At 47.9% G+C, this 23,085-nt stretch overlaps 1 protein-coding gene across 1 annotated transcript in view; it reads right to left on the reverse strand.

Annotated features, from left to right (window-relative positions):
• The window catches only part of spock2 (SPARC (osteonectin), cwcv and kazal like domains proteoglycan 2), a 28,029-nt gene continuing 4,944 nt past the window's right edge, over positions 1–23,085 (reverse strand). The window contains exons 2-10 of the mRNA XM_076018438.1: positions 15,368–15,413; positions 6,768–6,882; positions 6,330–6,435; positions 4,904–5,012; positions 4,219–4,356; positions 3,038–3,256; positions 2,233–2,295; positions 1,408–1,539; positions 1–894 (exon numbers count right to left, since the gene is read on the reverse strand). Coding sequence (XP_075874553.1) covers positions 749–894; positions 1,408–1,539; positions 2,233–2,295; positions 3,038–3,256; positions 4,219–4,356; positions 4,904–5,012; positions 6,330–6,435; positions 6,768–6,882; positions 15,368–15,413 — 1,074 coding nt within the window. The 3' untranslated portion in view covers positions 1–748. The remainder of the gene's footprint in view (positions 895–1,407; positions 1,540–2,232; positions 2,296–3,037; positions 3,257–4,218; positions 4,357–4,903; positions 5,013–6,329; positions 6,436–6,767; positions 6,883–15,367; positions 15,414–23,085) is intronic.

The following is a 23,085-nucleotide window of genomic DNA, read 5'->3' on the forward strand; positions in this document are numbered from 1 at the left end:
TTTTTATTTTTTTAACAATTCATGGATTCGACTGAGCACGACTGTCACACATGAGCCGAAGCACACGGCACGTAAACAGTGGCGGTGGTGCGGTTGCATTTCAACACTCGGCCGCTGCTGCCGCTCTTCCTGCCGATTCCTACCGTAAACCAGAGCCAGCGTTTTATCTACATTCCGCTTGCTCACACAGAAAAAAAAAAGAGGACGTACGCAAGAGCACGATGGACTATTGAAATGCAGCCGATCTCGTGAAATAAGCACCTGCGACCGCTTACGGTCTCCATTTACGTTTGGCAAAAAAAAAAAAAGAAAACGCTTGCATGTGTTTTTTCAAAGGACAAAACAACGAAAGAGGAACAAAGATTCACAAGGATGCGGGACAGAACTCTGCACTTTTAGACCCTTAGTTGTTGTTTTTTTTCATAACAGTGACATATTTGCCCTCCCCCCCCGGCCCATTTTTAAGAACATCATCCTGTAACGTTAAGCATTTCCACTGACGTACATGAACACCTTCCCATCCCCCCGACCCCACCCTCCCGAACCCAAGCCGCGCTATCCCCGCCATCAATATTTCACAAGCAAGCTTTGTTCTGAGTGCGAGAGCTTCACCGTGTCCATCTCTTTGTCGGATTTGTTTGTGTGTGTGTGTGGGTGTTTGCGTGTGCATGTGTAAGTGTGTGTGTGTGTGTGTGTGTTTGCACACCACGGAGGCGCTCCTGCAGCGGCTGAACGACACAGCGGTCCTCTACCAGATATATCCCCCGTCATCCACCTCTCCCGCCTCCCCCTCCTCCTCCTCAGCCTCCTCCACCGTCTCCTCGGCCTCCTTCTCCTCCTCGTCCTCCCAGCCGACCGCGCTGCCCAAATCCCCCGAGTACGCCACTTCATCATCTGCAGAGAGACACGACGGGGCAGAAAGATTTGACAATCAGGTCCCCAGCCGTCATCCAGCGAAGAATTAGAATCACCTTCCACGGCGACCAAAAAATAGAACATTAAAAAACATGCAGAAATCAATTCATAACTGCTGGCTGGAAGCTGAGGGAAAAAAAAGAGGGCATGCGTTTGACTTTGTCTGGATTTTTTTTTAATAGCTTATTTCTAAGCCTTGCCAGGGGAGCCATTCTTATCGGCCGCAGGTTCAGCCCAACCAGTCGCCATTTATCTTGAAAGACTTTTCTCACAGTGACAAGCGGGGGCCTTTGGAATGCAAATGACTCCGGACACATGAATGTGCCACTAGTCCCTGCAGTGAGTTATGCCGCAGTGGGCCTCCTCCTGCATAAAGGGAGCCTTGTGCGCCAATGCATGCGGGTTCACCGCTGGAGAGGCGGTGCGAGTTTTCAGGTCGAGCCGTTTCCGTCGTATTCACATTCAAAAAAACTCTGCTCAACCCCGACTTACCGCAGTCGGGCTTTCCACGGATCCTCGACCCGGCGACCTCGCCTCCGTTCTGGTCCACGCACCAACACTCCCCCCTGTCGCACTGCTGCTTCCTGTAGTAGCCGTCCTCGTCGCAGCTGGGGATGAATCGCCCTTGGATTTGCACGCACACACAAACACAACTTGGAGTCAGATATGAAGCCGCTCTATATTCTCTCGGCAGCTCGGCATGGAGGCCACGTTAAAGGTGCAGGTCGGCGGGAGAACGCTACACATGTAGCGCACATAGCAGGTCGTTTAATATTCCATGAATACAAACTCGATCAGGAGGAGGAGGAGGAGGAGGAGGGAGTTAAGTCAGCACATTGCAGCAGAGCAGGAAGGATGAAGACGGTTTTTCATTTTTGAAAACCAGCAAACATGAATAAAACATCGCTAATAGCGCAAATTATTTTGAGCCGTTTCCCTTTGACAAAAAGCAGCTTCAATTAGTGATGAAATTAAATGATTAAAAGGACACGTTAACAAGGTTACGCAGCCGAGACAGAAGTGTAATGCAAAGGAAGATCTGGCAGTCTGCCTCCACCCCAGACACTCCGCGTCCTTGGAGAGTCCTGACTAAAAAGCCCCCAGCCAGGTCGCTAAAAAAAATTGGCGCACGCATCACACACGTGCACGTACACGCGCGGCCCGTGGCGGCTGCTTCTGCTGTTTGCAGAAGTATCGGGTTCTAATCCTCGCCGCTAATCTGCGCCTCCTGCTTGTCATCTGCTGAAAGGAAAAACCTTTTAAGGAGCCGCGGGGACAGAACCATTAGTGGCGAAAGGCTCTGATGGGGACACCTACCAAACCTCCGCTTGCCACCGTCGAGTACCTGGATCCGCTCCAGTTCAGACAGACAGGGCGGCTCTTGAAGAGAGAAAAAAAACACATTTAGGTAGAAGAAAACAAATCTGAGCAAAATCTACAAAAAAAACGGGGTAAATAATTCTCTTCTATCTTTAAATTGGGAAATCCACCCACAATCATCAATTTTCAATAATTTCTGCACTCATGGTTGCAGGGGTCTGCTGGAGCCTCTCCCAGCTGTCATAGGGCAAAGGCAAGGCTCCACCCTGGACAAGTCGCCGGTTTATTGCAGGGCCATATGGAGACAACAACCATTCACACTCACATCGACGGTCAATTTAGAGTTTCCAGTTCACCTCACTGGCTGGTTTTTGCACTGTGGGAGGAAGCCGGAGAACCCGGAGGGAACCCACGCAGACACAGGGAGCACATGCAAACTCCACACAGGAAGGTCCCAGACTGGCAATCAAACCCACAACCTTTGTCCTGCAAGGCCGCAGCGCTAACCACTGCGCCGCCGTGTCCCCAATTTGGAAATCAGCCCATACATTTCTTTCACAGACACTGTGTGCTTGGCTTAGACCCAGTTTCTGCTTGGCTGGCTGTTCGACAGATTACTACTAAAAAAAACAAAAAAACAGGCTGTCAACAAGCAGCAGGGATGTTCTCGGCTCTTAACCGTGGCCGTTTCAACACACTGGGGAGCAGAAGCATGATTTGAAGATGACAAACGGCGTAGCGGCTGAACCCGAGGGCGACCCGCGGAGACTCAGAGTTAGAAAGAACAGGCCGGGATACTCACTCTCCCTCCAGAAGCAGAGGCACCACTCGGCCGTGGACACCCGGCCGTCCCGGTAGGAGTCGCAGGAGTTGAAGAAGGGCCGGATGCAAACCTCGTACTTGTCCAGGTTGATGGCGGCCAGCTCGGCCTGGTCCAGGTACAGGTCGCCGTTGGTGTCCAGCTTGGAGAACATCCAGCCTATGGAGTCCTTGCAGCTGGCCACCAGGCTCCTGTCCAGCACTGCAAACACAAAACGGGGGGACAAAACAATTGGCGGCGGCGTCCGAGCAGGCAGCTGCACAAACGCAACGAAACAAAAAAAAAAAAGCGGAGGCAATGTTTGCGGAACGACGCTTATTATCTTATTGTGTCGACGCCAAACATCTGCTCGTCTGCTCTGGCGCAAACTATAGGATCGGATCTGTGTGTGTTTTTCCTGAGCTGATTAGAAGAATTCAATAACCTTGAACTGCGCTGGACTGCTCAGATTTCACTGCTGTCACTAGCCAGTCTGTTTGTAATTTTTCCAGGGATCGTTCAATAAGCAATCCTCAGAAAGGTTTAGATGTGACGAAAGGGAGACGTTCCAAGATACTTCCAGAATAAAGAAAACACAGAGGACGAAGAAGAAGAAGAAGAAGAAGCTACCACGGGTTGGAAACAATCTCTGCTGCCAAAGAAATTAGTACAAATGTTCCCTTTGTCAGAATTTGACGGCGTTTTCACATTAAAAGAGGAGCAAACATGGCAAGGACAACGTGTTTTCAGTTAATGACTGTGCGGCTTTGGCAAGAGTTTTGTTTACCAACACAGCGCAAAGCGGCAATGCTTATATATGGACCAAAAGGATCCTGATTCATCCAATCAAAGTTATTTTTTCATCAGATGGTTACTTGAGAAAAACCCAATTAGGTTGGAAATTCAACACGATTTTCCAACTCTTGTGATGTCCTTATGGCGCTTATTTGCCACTCATTAGACGGCAACTGAGGGAAAAACCTGCAGCTGTTTTTATTTCTTCAATATTTATCAGTCGGCTGTGAAATCCTTCCAGGAGGAGGCGCTCAGAGCTGCGAGGCAGACGCAGCAGCAGCACAAATTACTGATCTTTCCTTCTTTGCCTGCTGGTTTTTCTACAGAACTGCTGTAAAAACAGCCGCTGCGTCTGAATGTTTCGAGACCCCTTCCACAAACCGACCGACCTGACGTGGTGGCGGCGCCCGCGGTCACTCTGGCCGCCTGCTTGCTGTTGTTGTTCTGCTTGGCGTTGGTCTGCAGCAGCTGGAACCAGTCCCTCAGACGCTCCCCCAGGTCCGCCAGGTCCTGGCCCGTGCAGCTTTCTTTTTATTTTCAAAAAAGGAAAACATCAGCGTTTTTTTGCATATCATTTGGAAGGTTCAAACGCTTCAAATGTACACAAACATGATTTTGCATAGATGTAAGATGGACATTGACAGAAATTGTGCCTGTTTCAGAGGTTATGCTTTCTTTTCTTTTCTTTTGTTGCCTTATGCTTGCTTTGATTGATTACTATAAGGAAAAAAAAGGGTAGGACATTGATCATTTTTTTTATGAACTTCCATCCTACACTCTTTCGAACGTGGAGTAGTTATGTATGTTGTTACAGAGTTGTCTTTTCATATTTGTTTTTTTTTTTTTGCCAAAGCATAGTTACATATTTTATCTATTTTATGTTTTTCTTTAAACCAGTTTGAATAAATAAAGGAAAATGAAATAAATGAAAGGAGCTTTGTAAGCTTTGTTTTGAGCCATAGCTGAAGAAAAACACAGTCCATAGGTGTTTCTCTCTCTCTCTCTCGCTCTCTCTCTCGCCCTCTCTTCCTCTCCCTCTCTCTCCATTGTGTGTTGGCGTGTGATCGATCTTACCCCGCTTGCTCTCCTTGGATGTGGTGGCGTCCGTTGGACAAGGACACAGGCCGGCACACTTGAGGGTGAGCTCCTTGCCGGTGAGACACGCCTGCTGCTCCAGCTTGCACTGCAACACAGCGGCGCTCATTAACACACACGCACAACACGCACGCACGCGTACACACAGGAACACAGGCGAAGACAACAGAAAGGAGGACACAATGCCGAAGCAAAAAATGACTTATTGCCGCATTACATATTAAATATTCATGAAGCGGGAGCCACTGCGTGCCGTTAGCGCGTATTTGGAGACTTCTCGATGTGGGAAGAAAAAAAATGCACTTCGCTCGCCGGTGTCTGCGCAGAAGGTCAGGGACGGCGATCCGAACGACGGGGGGGGGGGCATAAATCAATAAACGCCGGGAAATGTTGCAGCCACCGGGCCACCAGTCGGCCCTGCGGAGGCTGCAGCATCGCCGCTCTCTCGTCTCCGGGAGTCGCTTCACACCGAGCACTCACAGCCCCGGCTGCGGAAGCTGAATGTCATCATTTACCCCCCGTGATGTGCAAGCGAACATGCATCATATCACAACTGTGCATGTGTGTGTGTGTGCGTGTGTGTGTGTGTGTATAGAAACCAGCATCTGACTCATGCACAACATACAAAACCAAAGCGTCGGCTCAAATATGTAACCGACATTCTTAAATGCGCTATGATCCATACAAAGCGTTTTAATTTGGAGGTCACTGGATTGCAGAACAGCAAATGAGTCACACGTGGATTTGCATGAATTGAATTGTTGCCTTCTGATGGCGACCAAAAAGGATACAAACACAATATTGATGTGGTAATGCAAAAATGAAAGTAAAGCATTAAGTAGTAACACTTAAAGCCCATATATATTTACATTTATTTGTGCAGCTCTTTCGTTCGTATCTGAGGAATATGTCACTCTTAAGGTCTTTACACACTGGATGTATATTAAAAAAAAAGCACACCTAAATGAGACGCAAAGTTTTCAGATCAAAAGATTTTGCCGGGTGCCAAATATGTTTGTATACGACGTTGCTGCTGTGGGAGGGGGACGTACATCTGCTCCCACGCAGCGATTGTGGTCGGTTGATGCGTTTGTTGGCGGCAAGCAAGTTCAGAGGAATCAAAAATAAAAGCCTCTTTTTTTTAGAAGACGATACTCGAAAGCCTGAAAATGCTCACACCCTATCTACTATCTTCTGAAAAATATTATTTTAATGCCAATAATTAGCTCAACAAAAGCGTAAGAGCCGCTGTAGAACTGTACTTCCTGAAGGACACTGGGATTTATTTGGCATTTGAATTGAAATGCAAACTGTTGCAACTAAAAAAAAAATATATATATGTGTGTGTATACATTCATATGAAAACATTGGCATGAAAATAGAAAGGCGCATCAGACGACCTCACCTTTGAGGCGTAGTTGTGTCCGTCGGAGCCGCAGACGGGCCCGGTGGAGGAGATGGGACACGGCTGGCAGTTGCCATCAGGCGAGCGCAGGGCCGGCTGCTTCAGCCTGCAGGACGGAAGAGACGGGAGACGCTTCAGCCTCACACAGTCCCAGTCTTCCAGACAGAATATATTAGATTCTCATTAAAACAGCAGGGGAGCCGATTTAGTGTGGAAACAAGCAGCCTTCCACTCTCACTGCTGGGACCGAGCGCCGTGAACTCGCCACACGCCGCCGACTGCCAACTTGTTTTTGTTGACAACACGCGAGTTGTGTGTCACCAAGTGAGGGTTGTCCAATATGTGTGTGTGTGTGTATCTTTTTGGAGTTATTGCCCAGAGGCTAAGCCTACACACACATGCACAGACACACACACGCACACACACACGCGCACGCACCTGTGCTCCAGCTTCTTGCGGTTGATGCACACGGCCCTCTGGTAGCCCTGGGCGATACACACCTTGTGCCGGCTGCACTTAACCTTTTGGCAGGGGTCCTTGGTAGTGTCGACGTCTGGAGCGGGGGGAGGGAAGACCAAACAGAAAGCAAGATGAGCACCTGTCTGTCTTTCTGTACACGTCCATCTGTCTGACATCGTCTTGCACCTGCAGTGTCAAATCCCAAATGTCGCTTCCTCGGCAGAGGCTAACCCCCCTCGTCCAAGGTCTGCTAATATTCTATTCTATTCAATTCTGTTTGGTAATATGGATGGGACGGAGGTGCTTTTATCACATGGATGAAACCAAAAGCTGAGGCCTGATTCTATTCTATTCTATTCGTTTTGATTCAGTTCGATTCTATTCTATTTTACACACAGGGCTGAAAAAAAATGGGGGCCTGCTAATATTCTATTCTATTGTTTTCTATTTCGGTAAAGGGGATTAGGCAGAGACGCTTTTATCACCTCGGTGAACCAAAAGCTGAGCCTTTTTTCTATTCTATTCTATTGTATTCTATTCTATTCAAGCTGAGGTGCTGTGTAACAAGAGGTTTGCCAATGCTTTTTTTTTAAAAAAAAAAAATTCTATTCTTTTTTTTCCCCCTCTGTGTCTTTGAGACCGAGGTGCACCGCCTCCTCCCTCTCCCCCACATCCATCACACTCGGTGTGAACGGCCCCGGTGCCGGAGCCGGTGTCGGCCCCGTGCGCACACTCATACGTCACAGCTGTCTGGCCGTGGCCCTCCGGACGTCACTCCTCATTCTCCCCGGAGCCTTCAGCTCACCTCCGCTGCACCGTCGCAGCAGCTTTCACGGCGTGTTTTTCCTGCACGTCGCCGCAGACTTCAGGGGATTAGCGAGGTGAGGCGACAGAGATCTGATTGGAGCGGCAAATCCAAAACAATGCGCCCAGCGGCCACGGCTGAGCCGGCCACCGCCGACTGGCTGTCTGCCCTGACCGGCTGTCGAAAGGTGAGCGAGGCTGCGAGGCAGAAACGCAGTGTGCGAAATACAGGGGGGCCGCAGGGGGCTGGACCCCCCCCCCCCCCCCCCCGAATGAACCAATGAAAACCCCTGAAAGCCTCCAAGCAAAATTTAATGGGGATCAAACTTTTTTCAAAAAGCTGTGTGTGTGTGTGTGTGTGTGTGTGTGTGTGTGTGTGTGTGTACAAACTACCCCAAGGCACAACTGTATGACACACTCTGTCATTATGCATAAACTGCATTATATTCATTATATATCATATATTTCTTTCCAGGAAACATCAGAGTTCATTTTATTCAATTTCTATGTTTTTTTTCTATTTTTAATTTTATGTCGTACTTTTATCTCTTTTTATACAACAGCTTAGAACATTGCAAGGCTTTTTATTCACTATTCCCTTTTCAAACTGCTGTAAATGTGAATTTCTCCTGGAGATCAATAAAGTATCTATCTATCTATCTATCTATCTATCTAAAATATATATTTTTTAAATATATTATTCACAATTTTGTTTTTTTGGCCAAGAGGAGCTTGTGTGTGTGGAGTAGATTGGTATTGAGCGACAATCAGGAGGATGGGGGACCCCCCCCCCAGGAATATCGACAGGTATTTCACTGCACTGCATCAGCGTCCACACACGCACTGACTCCTCGTCCATTCACGATTGTCGACACCGACGCTTCATTCACCCACCGCTACCGTTTATTTATCTGCGTGCTTTATGTTCTGAAGAGGCTCCTTGGCCACCGTCGCCCACATGTACCACCTTTACTCTTATTTTCCGCCCTCCTCTCTCCGGTGTAAATCAGCGCCTTTTCACGGAAAAATTGATTCCTCGCGCATGAAATCGAATTTAACTGATTTTTTTTTTTAATTATTGAATTAGTCCTGCATTTATACGCTGCAGCTGGAACAACACTAGACTCTGAACTTCCTCTACAGTCTCCTATCGTGACATCTGTCCCTGAAGTCCAGCAGCCTCATGGGTTCAAAGACAAAGGCGACAAGAAGAAGATAAAATGGCAACCGCACACTCGACCCGGAACAACTCCTGCTCTTGTTTTTATAACTTAAAATCCTCGACGTTGGAACGACTGGAACCAGTCAGACATTTAACGGCATTACATCACTTATTGTAGAGTCGGACAATTCAGCCAACAAATCAATCACGCCACTTTGACTGTCTCCTGGACGGCGGTCCAATTATAGCGGCCGCCTCAATCTATAAAGCCACAGTTCACCCAATATTGAAGTGTCGCCAGTTTTTCTTTTGCTCTCTTTTCCAATTTTTTTTTCACAATCAATTGTCTAATTAGCATAACCCTACTGAAGTTTCTCACGGGGAGTGTCAGTCCACTAAGTGAAATGTTTTGCACTGCCACAGCTCACTAAAGGCCTATGGCAGCCAAGGAAAAACAGAAAGATGTCAGAAATGTGGCTTAATGCATGTGTTTTACTGTAGGACTCAACAGTCAAGTGTGACTTGAATGCCATCAATATGTTTTCAGCCCAGAATAAAATGCCCCCTAACTTTCTGGATATAGCTTCTGAGTTCAGAGTTCTCTCTGTATTCATACCGGAGCTGCTTGCAAGAAGCTATTTCTGTGCATAACAACTCCCTCGGAGGATATTTTGGATGAAAAAAAAAAAAAAAAAAAAAACCTGGTCAAGCAGGACTGCAGCATCTTCTGCGGACTTGGCCACTGTTTTGCTTCCATCCTACCGCCGCTGAGTAGGAATTCTTTGCTAACACGAAGCTGTACAATGTTCACAGCAATCAGGAAACGTAATCGAGGGGGCTTCAAATACATTTTGTTGTAACTTTGCTTTGGTTCATTTTCAATTGACATTAAAGTATGTGTGTTCTGCATAGCCCATGATATATTTGTTCTCCTAGGAGGTGGCTCACAGAATCACTCCATCCATCTACTCTTGCTCCAGCACCCCACTGTCAAATTTTAAAACCCCATTGTGTGTGTGTTTGTTCAACCCTGGTCTAGGCTGTTCAGAGGTGGTTCTAGTTGGATCTGGGGTGATTCTGGATTATTCTAGGAAGTTCTGGGTTGGTTCTATGTGGTTCTGGGTGGTTCCAGGTGGTTCTGCATGTTTCTCCATCCATCTGCTCCTGCTCCAGCTCCAGCCCTTCTGTCAAATTTTAGAACCCACTGTGGCCCACCAGTCAAAAAAGTTTGCCCACCCCTGGTCTAGTTACTTGAACACCAGCACGTCGCGTAGCCGGCTAAACGCTCGCAACACCTTCAAACACAAAGGAAGACGAGGGGATTAATGTCCTGACGGGGGGGAAACGACGCAGCAAGTCGGCTAAACGTTCCACATTACATCTGAGGCCGGTTTACCCATCGCGTAAGCGTCACAAGCACAAAGGGAAGGCGCACAAACAGCGAGCAGATAATCCTGCCTCCTAATAGCAAAAACATTTGTAAATAAATCTTGTCGGCGGCGGCGGAGAGAGGCAACAGCGCTGGCACGTCTCCGTGTTGTGAGTACAGAAGCATAAGGTGGCTGCCTGAGCCTCATGTTAACTTAACAGGCTTCCGCAGATTAAAGCGGAGCCTGCAATGATGACGTTTCCATGGCAACAGGCTCTCCGCGGTACCGGGAATCATCTATGGGTTGAGTGCGATTTGCAGCTCAATCTGGTGCGTCTGAGAATTCTACTGCCTCCCCGTTTCCCGCTCGTGCTCTCCACCGTGACTCAACGCCGATCTCAACCGTGATTCTTTTTCTCTTTTTTTTTCTCTAACCCCCGCCCTCACATCCTTTTTTGATTTTTGCTCTGCAACCCCCCCCCCCCCCTCCAACCTTCGAGCGCCCACCTTGTTCCATTTCACCGCTCGCTGCTCCTCCACTGCCAGACTGGAGCCTGCGGCGGCAAGCCTCACCTAATTAAGGCATCCTGTGCTTCAGTCTAATCCAATCTAGATTTGCTGGCGGTTTATCCCTACAGATTGAGGATAACAGGAAGAGGGGCTCAGGCCACATCCTCATCATCAGGCCTCTTATCTGCCCTCTTACACACTCATCCTCGAAAATCGCCTCCTATCAAAGCCATCTTGTTTTCTAGGGGGCAGCGGAGGCCAACATGTCCGTCGTATGTTTGTAATCCCCAGTCGAGTCGGCGGAAACACTGGATTGCTATTTTTTTTTTTGGGGGGGGGGGGGAAGACAGCAAAGATGAAACTTATTTTCTTATTTACTTAGAAAAAAAAAGGCAAGATAAACCGTTAAAACCAAACAGAGTAAAAGCAATAAGCTGGGACGTTTTTCTCTGTGATGGATTGGTGGAAACTGTTTATCCAGCTGAGCAACAGTGAAAGAACATTAGCATTTATTGATTCTTCTTCTTCTTGGCTCTGTGTTCAACCGTTTTCAGTACCATTTTATGTTAAAGTCGACCATCACACCAGACTAAAAAGGGGTTTTACTTAAGCTACACTGACAACTTGCTGACATTTGTTTACACAGTAAAGCCGGCTAGTCGCCAGCAGTTTTTCAAGCATGTGTCCAAGTCTGTACATGGAAGCTCGATCAAGACCATGCAAACTCCTCGGAGAGAGGGAGAGAGAGAGAGCGAGGAGGCCCTGACCCAAGTGCTCCACGAACCAAAGCAGTCTGATTGAGGGTTCTGATAAGAAAATCACTTTAGCTCCTTTAACAGCAACGCTCGACCAAACATAACAGGATTTCAACAGCCGTAATTGAAAATTGGATGGAGTTTGGAGAGGATGCAGGGAGGAAACTTCCAGGACGCCTCCTCCAAGAGTTTACTTTGGATCCTCCTGCTGGAGTTTCTCCACCACCTTCAGTGCCTTGTTTGCGCCACTCGGAATTTGATTGAAAAGCGGCCCCGGGTGCATCAGAGCCAGGGAGTTTTTAAGAGGAGGTCACGGCGGACCGATTTGTGGAGTGTGAAGAGGACGAGGGGAGTGTAGCAGTCCCTCCAGGGGGGGGGGGCGCGAGGAACTGCACTGGGCCCACACGCACAAAGAGTCTCCGGCGGGCTGAAAACGTCTGGGCTGGTGAATGAGGGGACGTAAAAAGTGAAGGAGAGGTCAAGAGTGTTATTCCAGGGACAGAGGCCCTTATCTCTGAAACGCTGTGTGTGTGTGTGTGTGTGTGTTGTGTGTGTGTGTGTGTGTGTGTGTGTGTGTGTGTGTGTGTGTGTATGCGCGTGCGCGTGCGCGTGCCAGACATTGATTTGAGGACGTCGATATGCCATTAGGCTGCTCTGGGTCCCTGAGATAACAATGAAAAAAATCACGGTACATTTGAAAACGTTTGCGCGAACAAACGACAGAATCAGGTGGGGGGTTTTTTCTTTTGCCCAAAATTCCCAGCAGGTTCCCGGAGTGTTTGGCCGCTCTTAAAGAGTGAGCCAATCCGATCGGCGGCCCAACTGATGACTCGAGAGTAAAATCGCCTGCGAGCAGTGTCGTTGGGATTACTCCATCCAAGCAATCCAACTACTGATTACTGATTACTCCTTTAAAAAGTAATCTAATGCTTATTCAACTGCTTTGTTTCATAAGTAATCGATTACTAATTACTTTAGTTTTAAAAAAAACATAAAGTAACAGTTGAGAACATCTTGTTTCCTGCACATAATGCACAACAAACTATTCTTTCATTTGGACGAGATGAACTCAAACTAATGTTTGTATTTCCTTTTGCTGCCGCCATTGCTTGTTTTGGTGCGTCGTCGCTTATCATTGACGCTGCGTAAGACACTTTTAGCTTGCAAAATATTTCAGAAAAGTAATGGAATCTTAACTCGATGAAGTAATTATGATATAATTATCATTTTTGCCAGGAGTATTCCGGTTAAATTACTCCGTTGCTGAAAAAGTAGTTCAATTACAGTAGTGGACTCCTTCGTAATAGATTACTCGCCAACACTGACTGCGAGTCACTGTGACCTCTCCCTTGTCGAGCGCCGCCTCCGTCGCCTGAATGCAGATTTCCCGCCTCCAGTGTGTGCTGGCGACAATTACTGGCTCGGCGTTGCCACCGCTGACACTTCAAAAGACCCGTCTTCCTCCCCTACTCCCTCTACTTCTGCTCCCTCTCCTGGTCGTCGTCGTCGTCGTCGTCTTCCCGCTGCTCGCGCAGCCACACGGCCGTCCGACTGGCTGGCTGGCTGGCTGGCTGGCTGGCTGGCTGCCTGACTGAGAAACGAGGCCTCGCAGGCTCATTAGGAGTGAAGACATCACGCTGATCCAGCCACGTCTCGGAGGGACAAATCTCCTTTTTGCTCCCGCGCTTCATTAGGCAACTCATAAAGGGAGGCAGATCAATAGAGGGAGATAGCGCACTTACGCCACGCACGGGGGGATGGGAGGAGGAAAAAGAGAGATAAAGGTCCTTTTTACGCCGAGCGGAATGAAAGTCGCCCGACGCCACCAGTCACCTGAAAGAGACGCTCGCGCTTGTGCGGAGACGAGGCTCGTGCCGCCGATGTGGATTGGAATGCGTTCCAGTACGCCGCTTGGTGATTGCGCGGGGGGCAATTTTTACATTCGGCGTTTCCAAATGAATCAAACCGCTTTTGTGCTGCAGCCCTAAAAAGATGTAAACATCATAATTTTTTTTTAAAAAAAAGCAGCGGCAAAGTGTAAGAGAAGGCAGGGCGGCGGAGGAGGATGAAAGATTAGATTGGGTTGCGTGTTGTAAACATTGAATTAGTATAAAAAAAAAATAGAAATATGTGAGGGAATACAGCAATACGTGTTTAATTGGAAACACTGACGTTGATGTCTGAATCGGGGGCAGGGAGGGGCGTCACTCACGTCCAGAGCTGCTATTACTCTTTCTGAATCCAACGAAGGACGGCAGTATATCGATCGTCCTCGTCTTCAAGGGTCACTCTTTGACTGACGGACGGCAGATGTGAGATTCTCCCTCTCCTTGCCCCCCCCCCCTCCCCAACCTCCACCCCCTCCAGTGTCACAGTCCGCTCACTCCTTTTCTCCCATATTTATTATTTTCCTACCCATTACATGGGCCTTTTAGCCCGATGAACGTGTCACATTAGAGCGTTACACAGCTCATTACGGTGCCAGTGTCTCCTGTTTCCTTTGCATGTGACTCCGGCAGACTAATGGCCTCCTCCTCCTATTCATCCGGGCGAACAAACGGCCTCCTCCACACAGAACAAAGACATCCTCTCACTTTCTTATTTATTTTTATTTTTTTAAATTAATTCTTATTTTCCATCCTGCCGTGCGCTCCGGAAAAAGCCAAGTGGGCTCCTCCCTCTTCCCCACCCCCTACCCCGCCGAGGGAGCAAACGGATTTTAGAATTAGCGCGAACGGTGTTAATGTCGCTTGCTTGACACCGAATTAAAGGGTCTCGGCTCCACTTCCTGTCTCGCCCTCCGCGCTGCCTTTGACTTCTCGCGCAGGGCGCCCGCTGGAAGCCACAATTAGCCCGTCATTACGTCCTGGGAAATTGCACTAATGGACTCTGCCCTTCAGCCGACTTCATTTGAGCTGCAAATCAAGCGACAGCCGCCGAGGACACGACGCCGTCGTGACTTCATTTTTTTTTTTTTTTTTTTTTTTTTTTTTGCCGCGACTCAATTATGGCGGCGGTCGGGCGGGCGGGTGGCTCTAGCCATGGATGCAGGACAGACAGTCTCCAGCTGGAGCGGGAAAGCAAGCAACAGTGATGAAGGCTTGAAGTCTGGCCAGTGTCTGATGTGTCCTCTGGGAAAAGCGCATTAGATCCACTCAGACTGATAAAACAGGGGGACTCACATCTCTCAGCATTTATTTTTGCAATTTTTTTTGCAATTTCTTTTTTTTCTTTTTTTGCAGTAGCAGCAACACTAAAAAGTGAGGAAGGCAAAGCGGCCGAACCGACAATACCAACCACTGAGCCTCAGCAAACACTGTCTGATATCATAAACCCCAGTCTGCAGTGCAGTTCACTCACAGGTCAGAGATTATGTCTCCACGCTGCATTAAAGGATAATAACATATAGATTTAATTACATTAGCATTTAGCTATCACACTGATCACAGTGTGAACTTCTGTGAGCCCGGCGGTTGCAGTTCTGCAGTCTCTCTGGGCTAGATATGTGCATTTGACTGATTATTACTGCCTGATTTTAATGTAATTAAGAAGTTGCATCAAGCGCATTGCGCAACGTCCACCTGTTTTTTGTGCTTCCATGAAGTGGGCTGTTATATGCAGGTGACGACCAGAACAGCAGCAGTAAACAGAACAGTAGATGAGACGCAGTCAACTTGAAAGTGAAATCATTCCGAACTCTGAAATCTGGCTTTGAGAAGTCAACGGAATTATGCAACGTTCTGGTAAATGAAATATAATTGATGATTTGCTGCAGGTGAATATTTGGGCCAAATATAAGGAAGATTTGAAGGAGCAACCCAAAATCTAAAAACCCAACATTTGCTCTGATTGCAACAACAGGTATAATAGAAATGCAGTACCTGTCCAGTGCTTTTTATCGAGATTTTACAACACTACGCTATTAACAAGCTGTAGGAATACAGCTTCGACCGACACTGTTAATTACGGAGAGACTTACTGTCGCTGGATCCTTGATTTTCATCCCAGGTGCGGACGTAGTCGTCCTGCGGAGAGAGAGAGTAAGGGAGAGAGAGGGAGAGAGAGAGAGAGAAAGAGAGAGGAGAGAGCGAGCGACTCTTTCAGCAGCTGCATGGGATGATGAGGCACATAAATCAGCCGTCCACGCCGTTGCATGCGTACAGTGCATCATGTTGAAGCCCAGTCCCTTATCTACGCGCGCTAATTATCGTGCCCAGATTAGTCGTGCAGCATGATAATAATGAGGCAAGTGTGACACACCACAGACAGATGGGATTGTGTTATGCCTGTAAATCTTTGTGCAAATGAGCCCAGCCAGCGCTGATCCACCCAGTGCGTGCGAGACATATGGCGTCGGAGTGAGTTTTTGTCTTCTTTTTTTTTATTTTATTTTTTTTCATTTTTGTTCTTTTTGATTGTAATAAGAACACAAATGGCTGTAATTAGTGAGATTTGGTCGGGTGAGAAGATGAAGAAAATAAGGAGGTAAAGACACAGTACGAGACTGGAGAACGGGGCATGGAACTCGGACAAAGACAAGTGGAGGGAACTGACCTCTACCTCCTGGAGAAGCGAGAGCAAAAAGGAGAGAAAAGAGCCAATATTAGTGGAGAAAAATGTCATTAGATACAGGGGGAATAATCAGCTGTTTTCCATGACATTCAAAGATCCTCCGAAAAGACTCATCGTCAAAAGGAATACTTGCACACAGCATGAATCTGGTTACGACTCAGCTAGCTATTGAGTTCTTAAAAACATCGAAAATCTTAGCAACGATCACGGATGAAGTTTACGCGTCGGCGAAATCAAAAAACCCTGACGTGACAGAGGAGATGAGGAGCGTTTTCAGACGACGTGAGCAATATTCAAGATATTTACAGTCGCCCACCGCCTCGCTGCTTCGTGATGACTTACTCATCACCATAAACATTTACTACACGGAACATGTGTGCGCCGGATGGCCTCCTGTAAGATGATAAATCCCAACAGCAAGTGTAAAAAAAAATAAATAAATCTTTGACCCTCACAGTTTTATGACAGAGAGATAAATATTTCCATTTATATTTCCAGGGACTCGACTGGAGCGGAGATATTCGCCGCCGTCTCAAACTCCATTTCTCTGCCGCACTGCCACTAAACGCACCAGTTTCCTCCCGAGGCTCCCCGATGCTTCTTTAACCCTCGTCCTCGTCGCCGTGATAGACTCGCGCATAAGCAGGTGAAGACCTCGGAGAATTTACGAGCGGGACATTAATCTGCTCCGCCTTTCCGCGTCCTTCTTCATCGACGCTGCAGCTCCTGCATTATTTAGCAGCCCTCTTTTTTTTCTTTTTTTTTCTCGCGCGCGTTTGTGCTCCTGCCAGCGTGGATGAAGAACGAGTCCTGCCGTACTGACAGGGACTGCAAATCAATGATTTACAAAAAGAAGAAGAAGAAGAAGACGAAGAAAAAGCAACGGAAATTGTATTTTGGGAACAGGGGGAATGTAAATTCTCCTGACAGCACGATAAAAGTGAGCGCTAGACGCAGTGCAAGTTTTGCGCATCGCTTCCAAAATCCAAGTATTTGAAACAAAATATTTTTTCAAATCAAATGCAAGATTAGTGGAGACGAGGTGAGGGTTGCGAACGACATGAGCTACCCTGCGACATCAGAACCCTCTCAAAGCAGGGCAGAAATCAGCATGAAGCGTGGGGGATTGACGCGTCACAGTTTCTCGTATGTGTGGGCGAAAAAAGGTCGCGACCCCGCACAGCGTGCAAGCTAGCGCAGCCGCGCTCGGGCTTGTCGGGGAAATGGTGGGACCGTCTAAAAATAGCGCGGAGGGGAATCGATTGTTGAAGGCAGTCGTTTTGGATTTGAATAACAACCAGTGGGGGTGGGAGGAGGTAAAAAAAAAACAAAAAAAACAGGAAGTGGTCCAATCCGACAGTGAGTGACAGGTGTTGCCGGGCAGAATGTCAGCTGTCAGGTGGGCTCTGCGTTCTCTCGCAGGTACGGCGGGGCAGCTCGCTTCTTGCGTGCAGGCTCGTGCTTCACCTTTTCCCCTCATCCAATGTTAATGTCAACCTTCTGTTCGTACATCAAACCGCTCGGCGCCCGGCACCGAGGGGAGGCGTAGTTTATGCAACAAACTACACACCTCCGGTTTCCGCGTCTTTTTCATACGGCACCCGGACGAAGGACACCTCGAGTGCTGGCGAGGGGATCCAATTAAGAGCGAGCTTCCTCTCTCTGTTTTACACTGATGATAAAGTAAAACACGTTCCAGGCTGAACGCGCGGCTCCCTACGAGTCAAAGCCAGCCGTCCGTGGGGACGGAAGATCGGGTTGAAACCACTCGCCGGTTTAAGGGCCGTCACTGAGCTGGAAGTGACCCGATTCTGACTCACTTCCATCCCTCTCAAGTGGCACGGATCAGAACTGCGGCATCACTGTGTGAGGAAGGAGGAAGAGGAGGATAAAAGAGCACGAGGTCCTCCGCCACCGTGGTCCCCGAGACACTTCATTAGGTTACCGCAAACTGCTTGTTAAAGCAAATGGCTAATCGGCCAATGACACGGCAGCAGCTCAACGCACGCGGTCCTGGAGACGTCTTGCCGAAGTTCAAAGCCGACGGCGGAATGGTACGCGGCCCGGCAGTTGAGTCGCTGGCCTCTCTCTCCTCTCCTCTTCACATGCAAATGATTCCGTTCTCTTCTGTTCCTCTCTTCCCTTCTCTTCTCTTCTCGTTCCCTGCACACAGCAGTGCACGACGGACACGCTCACGCCGTCTGGCGCGGTTCCTGACATTTTCCGGGAACATTGCAATCAGTCGGCTCTGCAGCTTCGCCGTGCGCTTGGTCGGTGTTGCACACGAATCTGTGGCGCCTGGAACAAATCAGACTGACAAACAACCACAACATCAACCCCCCCCCCCACCACCCCCCACAGTGCGGATTATTACAGATTCTGCCCTAAAAGTGCTTCAGAGAGCTTTAACTTGTCCGTCAGTGCCATCCAGCTGATCCACAGCTGGGTGCGAACCATTGTGTGTCGATGGCCCATATCCTAGTCTGGATTTACGGTCAGATTGTTTCCAGCAGTGCAGGTCATTTCAAGTGTGAGTACAGTTGAAGTTGGCGCAAATGCAGATATGAGACCTGAGTCACTATGAAAGCAAACAAAAGTAGAGAGTCTGTAGAAATAGGCAACGGGCAACACATTGGGACGGGGCCATTGAGACCTGCAGTTTAAATCAAATTAGAGTGTGACAGAGAAAATAAATCTGAAAGTATGATCTTTCCTTGATTCATCCGGCCAACCCAACCCGCTTTCTGGAGCGCTCGCTAACGTCACGTGCAGCACAGTTAAAGGAGCATGAACGTGGCTGAGTGTCAGTCTCAGGAATGTCCTATCTAAATCTTTTCTATTCTCTTCACCGTCGCTGGCAGAACTAAGAAACGAGAGACGGTGGAAGGAAACGTTCAGAGACGCGGCGCTGGGTTTCAGTCGATTCCTCTCGAAGGACGGAAATCCCTGCTAGCCGTTTGGCCGACAAATTCAAATGAAGAGAACGGCTGAAAGACAAGAAAAAAGAAACGCGCGTTCGTCTTTTGCGCAAAAAAAAAAGGTCTGTTTAAATAAAATCAGACGCGGATTTTCATCGTCTTCAGGTTGCGTTTGGAAGCTCGGCTGTTCATGTCACCCCCCCTTCCCCCACCCCTCCCCGAGGAGTCACAGCAAGACTTCTTTGTTTCCGTGCGAGCGACGGCGACACACCGTCAGCTTCCTGTCATTGTTATCTGGAACATCCCGAACTGCTCGCCGATTCCTGCAAATCCCCGCGTACTCGCAGGGCCGCTGAGAGCTGATGCCGAAGGAGAGCCGAGCGCAGAGCAGACGAAGAGCTCTGAGCGCGGCGTGGGCTCGAAGACTAAAAGAGTCGCATTTTTTTTCACCGAACACGTCAACTGATTTCAAGGTCTGTGCACGACAGGTGGACGGGAAAAGAAGTGACCGGGCTTCGTTTAGCAGGGAGACGCATTCCCCCCGCAAAGATTCTTTTCCGCCACCCTTCAATAAGCTGCTGGGACTAATTGTGAGCCAAAGCAAAACGGCACCGTGTGGGAGTGTTTCACCGTGCACTCTCTTATGCACGTACATGTTTCACGCATTGCAAAAGAGGCCTGAATCAAGGCTGCGACTCACCGTGTTCTCCAGACCCAGTTATTTCTTCTGCCGACCGCGTCGCCAATCTTTTAAGTACGGGAGAAATGTTGTCCTTTCAAACCTGCACCACCTTTTAACGTCGTTTCCTTTCAGTGGTTCGGTGCGAAGGCCAAACGGAGGATGAGGATGAGGATGAGAACTGAATGGCTTTGTCCACCTGATCCGACCCCTGATCCTGTGAGGTTGAAGGTACTTGGTGGTTTGATCTGTTCACATGATAAGCTGCTGAACTGATCTACCAGTTGGTTTAAAACGTCTTCGAACTTTTACCTCACGTCGCTTTGTCTTCCCTCGAAGAAACTCAGCCCGAGGAGTTCACTGAGTGCATCTACTGTATCTATACGGAATATACAAAAGGAATACTTGATAGTATTAAGGCGTCTTTCACTGATGAGTCACCAGTCGTCACCTACAGTATGTGGGCGTTTTAAAATGCACGCTCCAACGATCAAGCGTTGCGCTACACATGGGCTTTGCTAGCTGAGTCACTGATTTATGGCCTAATAGAAGAGCATCAGATGTTTATTCACTCCTGAATACGAATTTCCTGCGCGTACTAGAGATCGGCGGCGCTTTGAGATTTGCTGAGCGACCAACCCCTCGCAACCCGAAATGTGTTCAAAAAAACCCGCTAATTTTAAATCCTGACAAGTGGAAGAACTAACGGAAGTCAAACGGTTTTACCTTTTCTTTTAATCCCGCCAGTTGAAACTGTGCCGTTTTAAGGGAGCCGCGCTGTTCGTCACTGCTTCACAACCATAATTATAATAATAATTATTAAAAAAATCTATTGACAAAAAATGAAGGAAATTTCCACGGTTCAAAACGAGACCATGGGTATAATCTGTCAAAATCAAGTAATAATAAATTACCTGCAGAAATCTTGCAGAGGTTTAGGGAAGAAAAAAAAAGGTCCTGAACTCGTTGGCAGACATCATGTGGTCTCCGCGGTTACCAGAACAAACCAGCAGAAGCGTTGAGGACTTAATTTTTTTTTTTTTTTTAAATTCACACATTAGCACGCACTCACAGCACCACATTTATCAATTAATTGATCTTTTGGAGCTGGAGAATTGTTTTAGTTTTTTTCCTTTTTTTTTTTTTCTTATTAATTATTGATTAAAGTCAAATTGGATTAGATTTATTTGCAAGGCAAAACTGTGGCTGATCTACAACCTCCGCAGATGAAACAGACGGTTCTACTCGCTGAGGACGAGTTTGCGTTTCCCCCTGAGGGAGTGTGAAGCAACCTGCTGCCTAAATTGCAGTTTGTGTGTCCATATGTGAGTTTATATATTTTAATTATAGGTGTCTTTTTTTTTGTTGCCCTGCATCACTTTAGCTTTTCTGCATACAGTATATCAATATATCAATATTACAGTTTTTTTTCACGGTGAAACTGCGTATTTGCATGTGAGCTAAAAAATAAAGTTAGATGTGACATGCATCCCAATGCGGACTGTGTGCGACGACAACAGATTCACCTGGCTGCAAACTGGGAAAAGCAATTACAGCTGCGAGCGCCGGCTCTCGGCTGCGACTCGGTGATAGGATGAATAATTTACATATTCCGTGCGCCGCTTCCGTTTGCGGACAGATTTCAATCTGGAAAGAAATACAGTACCTTGACAAGCGAACAGATGCGTATCTGCGTTGCACTGCCGTGCCCTACTGGTTTACACGTGGGTAATCTCTCCCTTATTGGCGAGAGCAGAGAGCAGGTTTTTTTATTTACGTCCACGACGACGAACCTTCTGACGATCGAGCGCTGCAGCTGTCGAGCTTGGTATGCAGCGCGAGGCCTCGCATCGGGAGACAAGAGGAGGTGAGGGACGACAGGTGAGGCGAGCTACACGTGGCTGAATATTACATTTCCACAGTAGAAGGATAAATTGTTGTGGATAAATTAATCAGGCAACTGCTCGAGCCAGATCAGTGAATGTGATAGAAACGTCTTGATTCATTGCCTGCTTTTCAACGTACACTCTCGAACACAGATAGAGCTCATGGAAACAAACACAACACACAAAAATCACTCGCCAAAAAAGCCTGTGTGCACCCGGGTCCGCACTGACAATCTATAAATAAAGTCAGACCTGGTGCCTTTTTTACGGCCCTGCAGGGAATAAGAAGCAGTCTGCAACTCACGAGTGAATCTGGTACAAAACAGCGAGAACCTTCACAGTTCACTGAAAACACTGCGCTCAAGTGAAAAACAACACGGGCCACAATGGAAAATCAATGCAATTGCCTGATAGGGGTGACTGGAGGGATACCAATCAGAGGGTGATTTCAGACAGTGAGTTTCTGAAGCAGCAGCAGCAGCAGCAGCAGCAGCAGCAGCAGCAGCAGCAGCAGCTAAAACGTGGATCATGTGGTGGAAAGGGCTGTTTGCTTTTCATAGCCGACAGGTCCAGGCACCACGCTAGCGCTAACTTCGCTTCTTGTTATTCTGATGACTGCTGCCAGGAATAGAAGGTAGAAATACTATGCTAAAGTCTGTCTGACCGACACGGCGCTGGTCATCGAAACGATTTTGTACCACGTGGAGTCACTGAGGTAAAGATTCCATGTTACAGTGATTTTCAGGTTCAGGTTTTCGATAGATAACGCTAGCCCGTACAGGCTCGGCTCCCACCGTTAGCCTATGTGCTTGATCCTAGTGTAGCTATCCAGGCTGTGAATGCCACTGCAGGCATACGCACGCTTCCTCAACATATGGAGAAATCTTGCTAATGATGCCTGGAGTTACTTCTGACCTCGTCTCTCAGCTCCAGACGCAGTGGCTTTCCATCTGTGCACGTCCCTGCGCTTGCCATCGCATCCAGTTTCCAACCGCCGCGTTCGAGCCCTTTATTTCCAATGCAAATTCTCTCAAATTTTCAACGGCCGCGTCACAGCGACACCTGCGCTGTGGCTGCCGTGGCTGTCGCACAGCATTGTTGCTAGTACGGCATGGCTTAACCTCTGACAAATAATGATTGTGCGGACATTGTGCTCAAATTTGATTGCCTACCTAGCTCATGCATTACCAAATCACATGAGCTGTACGGCAGTGGAGCTCTGCTAACTTTAGCAAGCCTAGTTAGTTGGCGGTAAACTGAAAAACATTATGATTAATCTATTTTAGAATTAATCTGCCTTTTCTTTTTCAAACAAGACCTTCAAATCTGGAAAAATGCATCAACAGCCCATCTGTTTTCAGCAAACGCCCCGTTGCAGAGACCCCTGCTGGGAGCGCCCTGTTGATATTGTTTCTCTGTGGAATCCAATTTTACCGCAGCTACATACAGCACGCCAAGCAAGACTCCCAACGATGAGGCGCCAATGCACCCAGCAGCTTCACAACCGACCGCCTCACAATGGACCCCTTTTCCGCGCTGCTTACGCGAGACCCCCTGCTGGACCAATCAGTCAGGTCTCCTTGCAGCGCCGGTGACGATTGAGGATTGGCGTAAACAAGCGATGAGAGGAGATTTGTGAGTG

The sequence above is a fragment of the Nelusetta ayraudi genome, unplaced genomic scaffold (assembly GCF_046127955.1).
Source record: "Nelusetta ayraudi isolate G7.1 ecotype Tasmania unplaced genomic scaffold, CSIRO-AGI_Nayr_v1 ptg000008l, whole genome shotgun sequence".
NCBI classification, from domain to species: domain Eukaryota; kingdom Metazoa; phylum Chordata; class Actinopteri; order Tetraodontiformes; family Monacanthidae; genus Nelusetta; species Nelusetta ayraudi.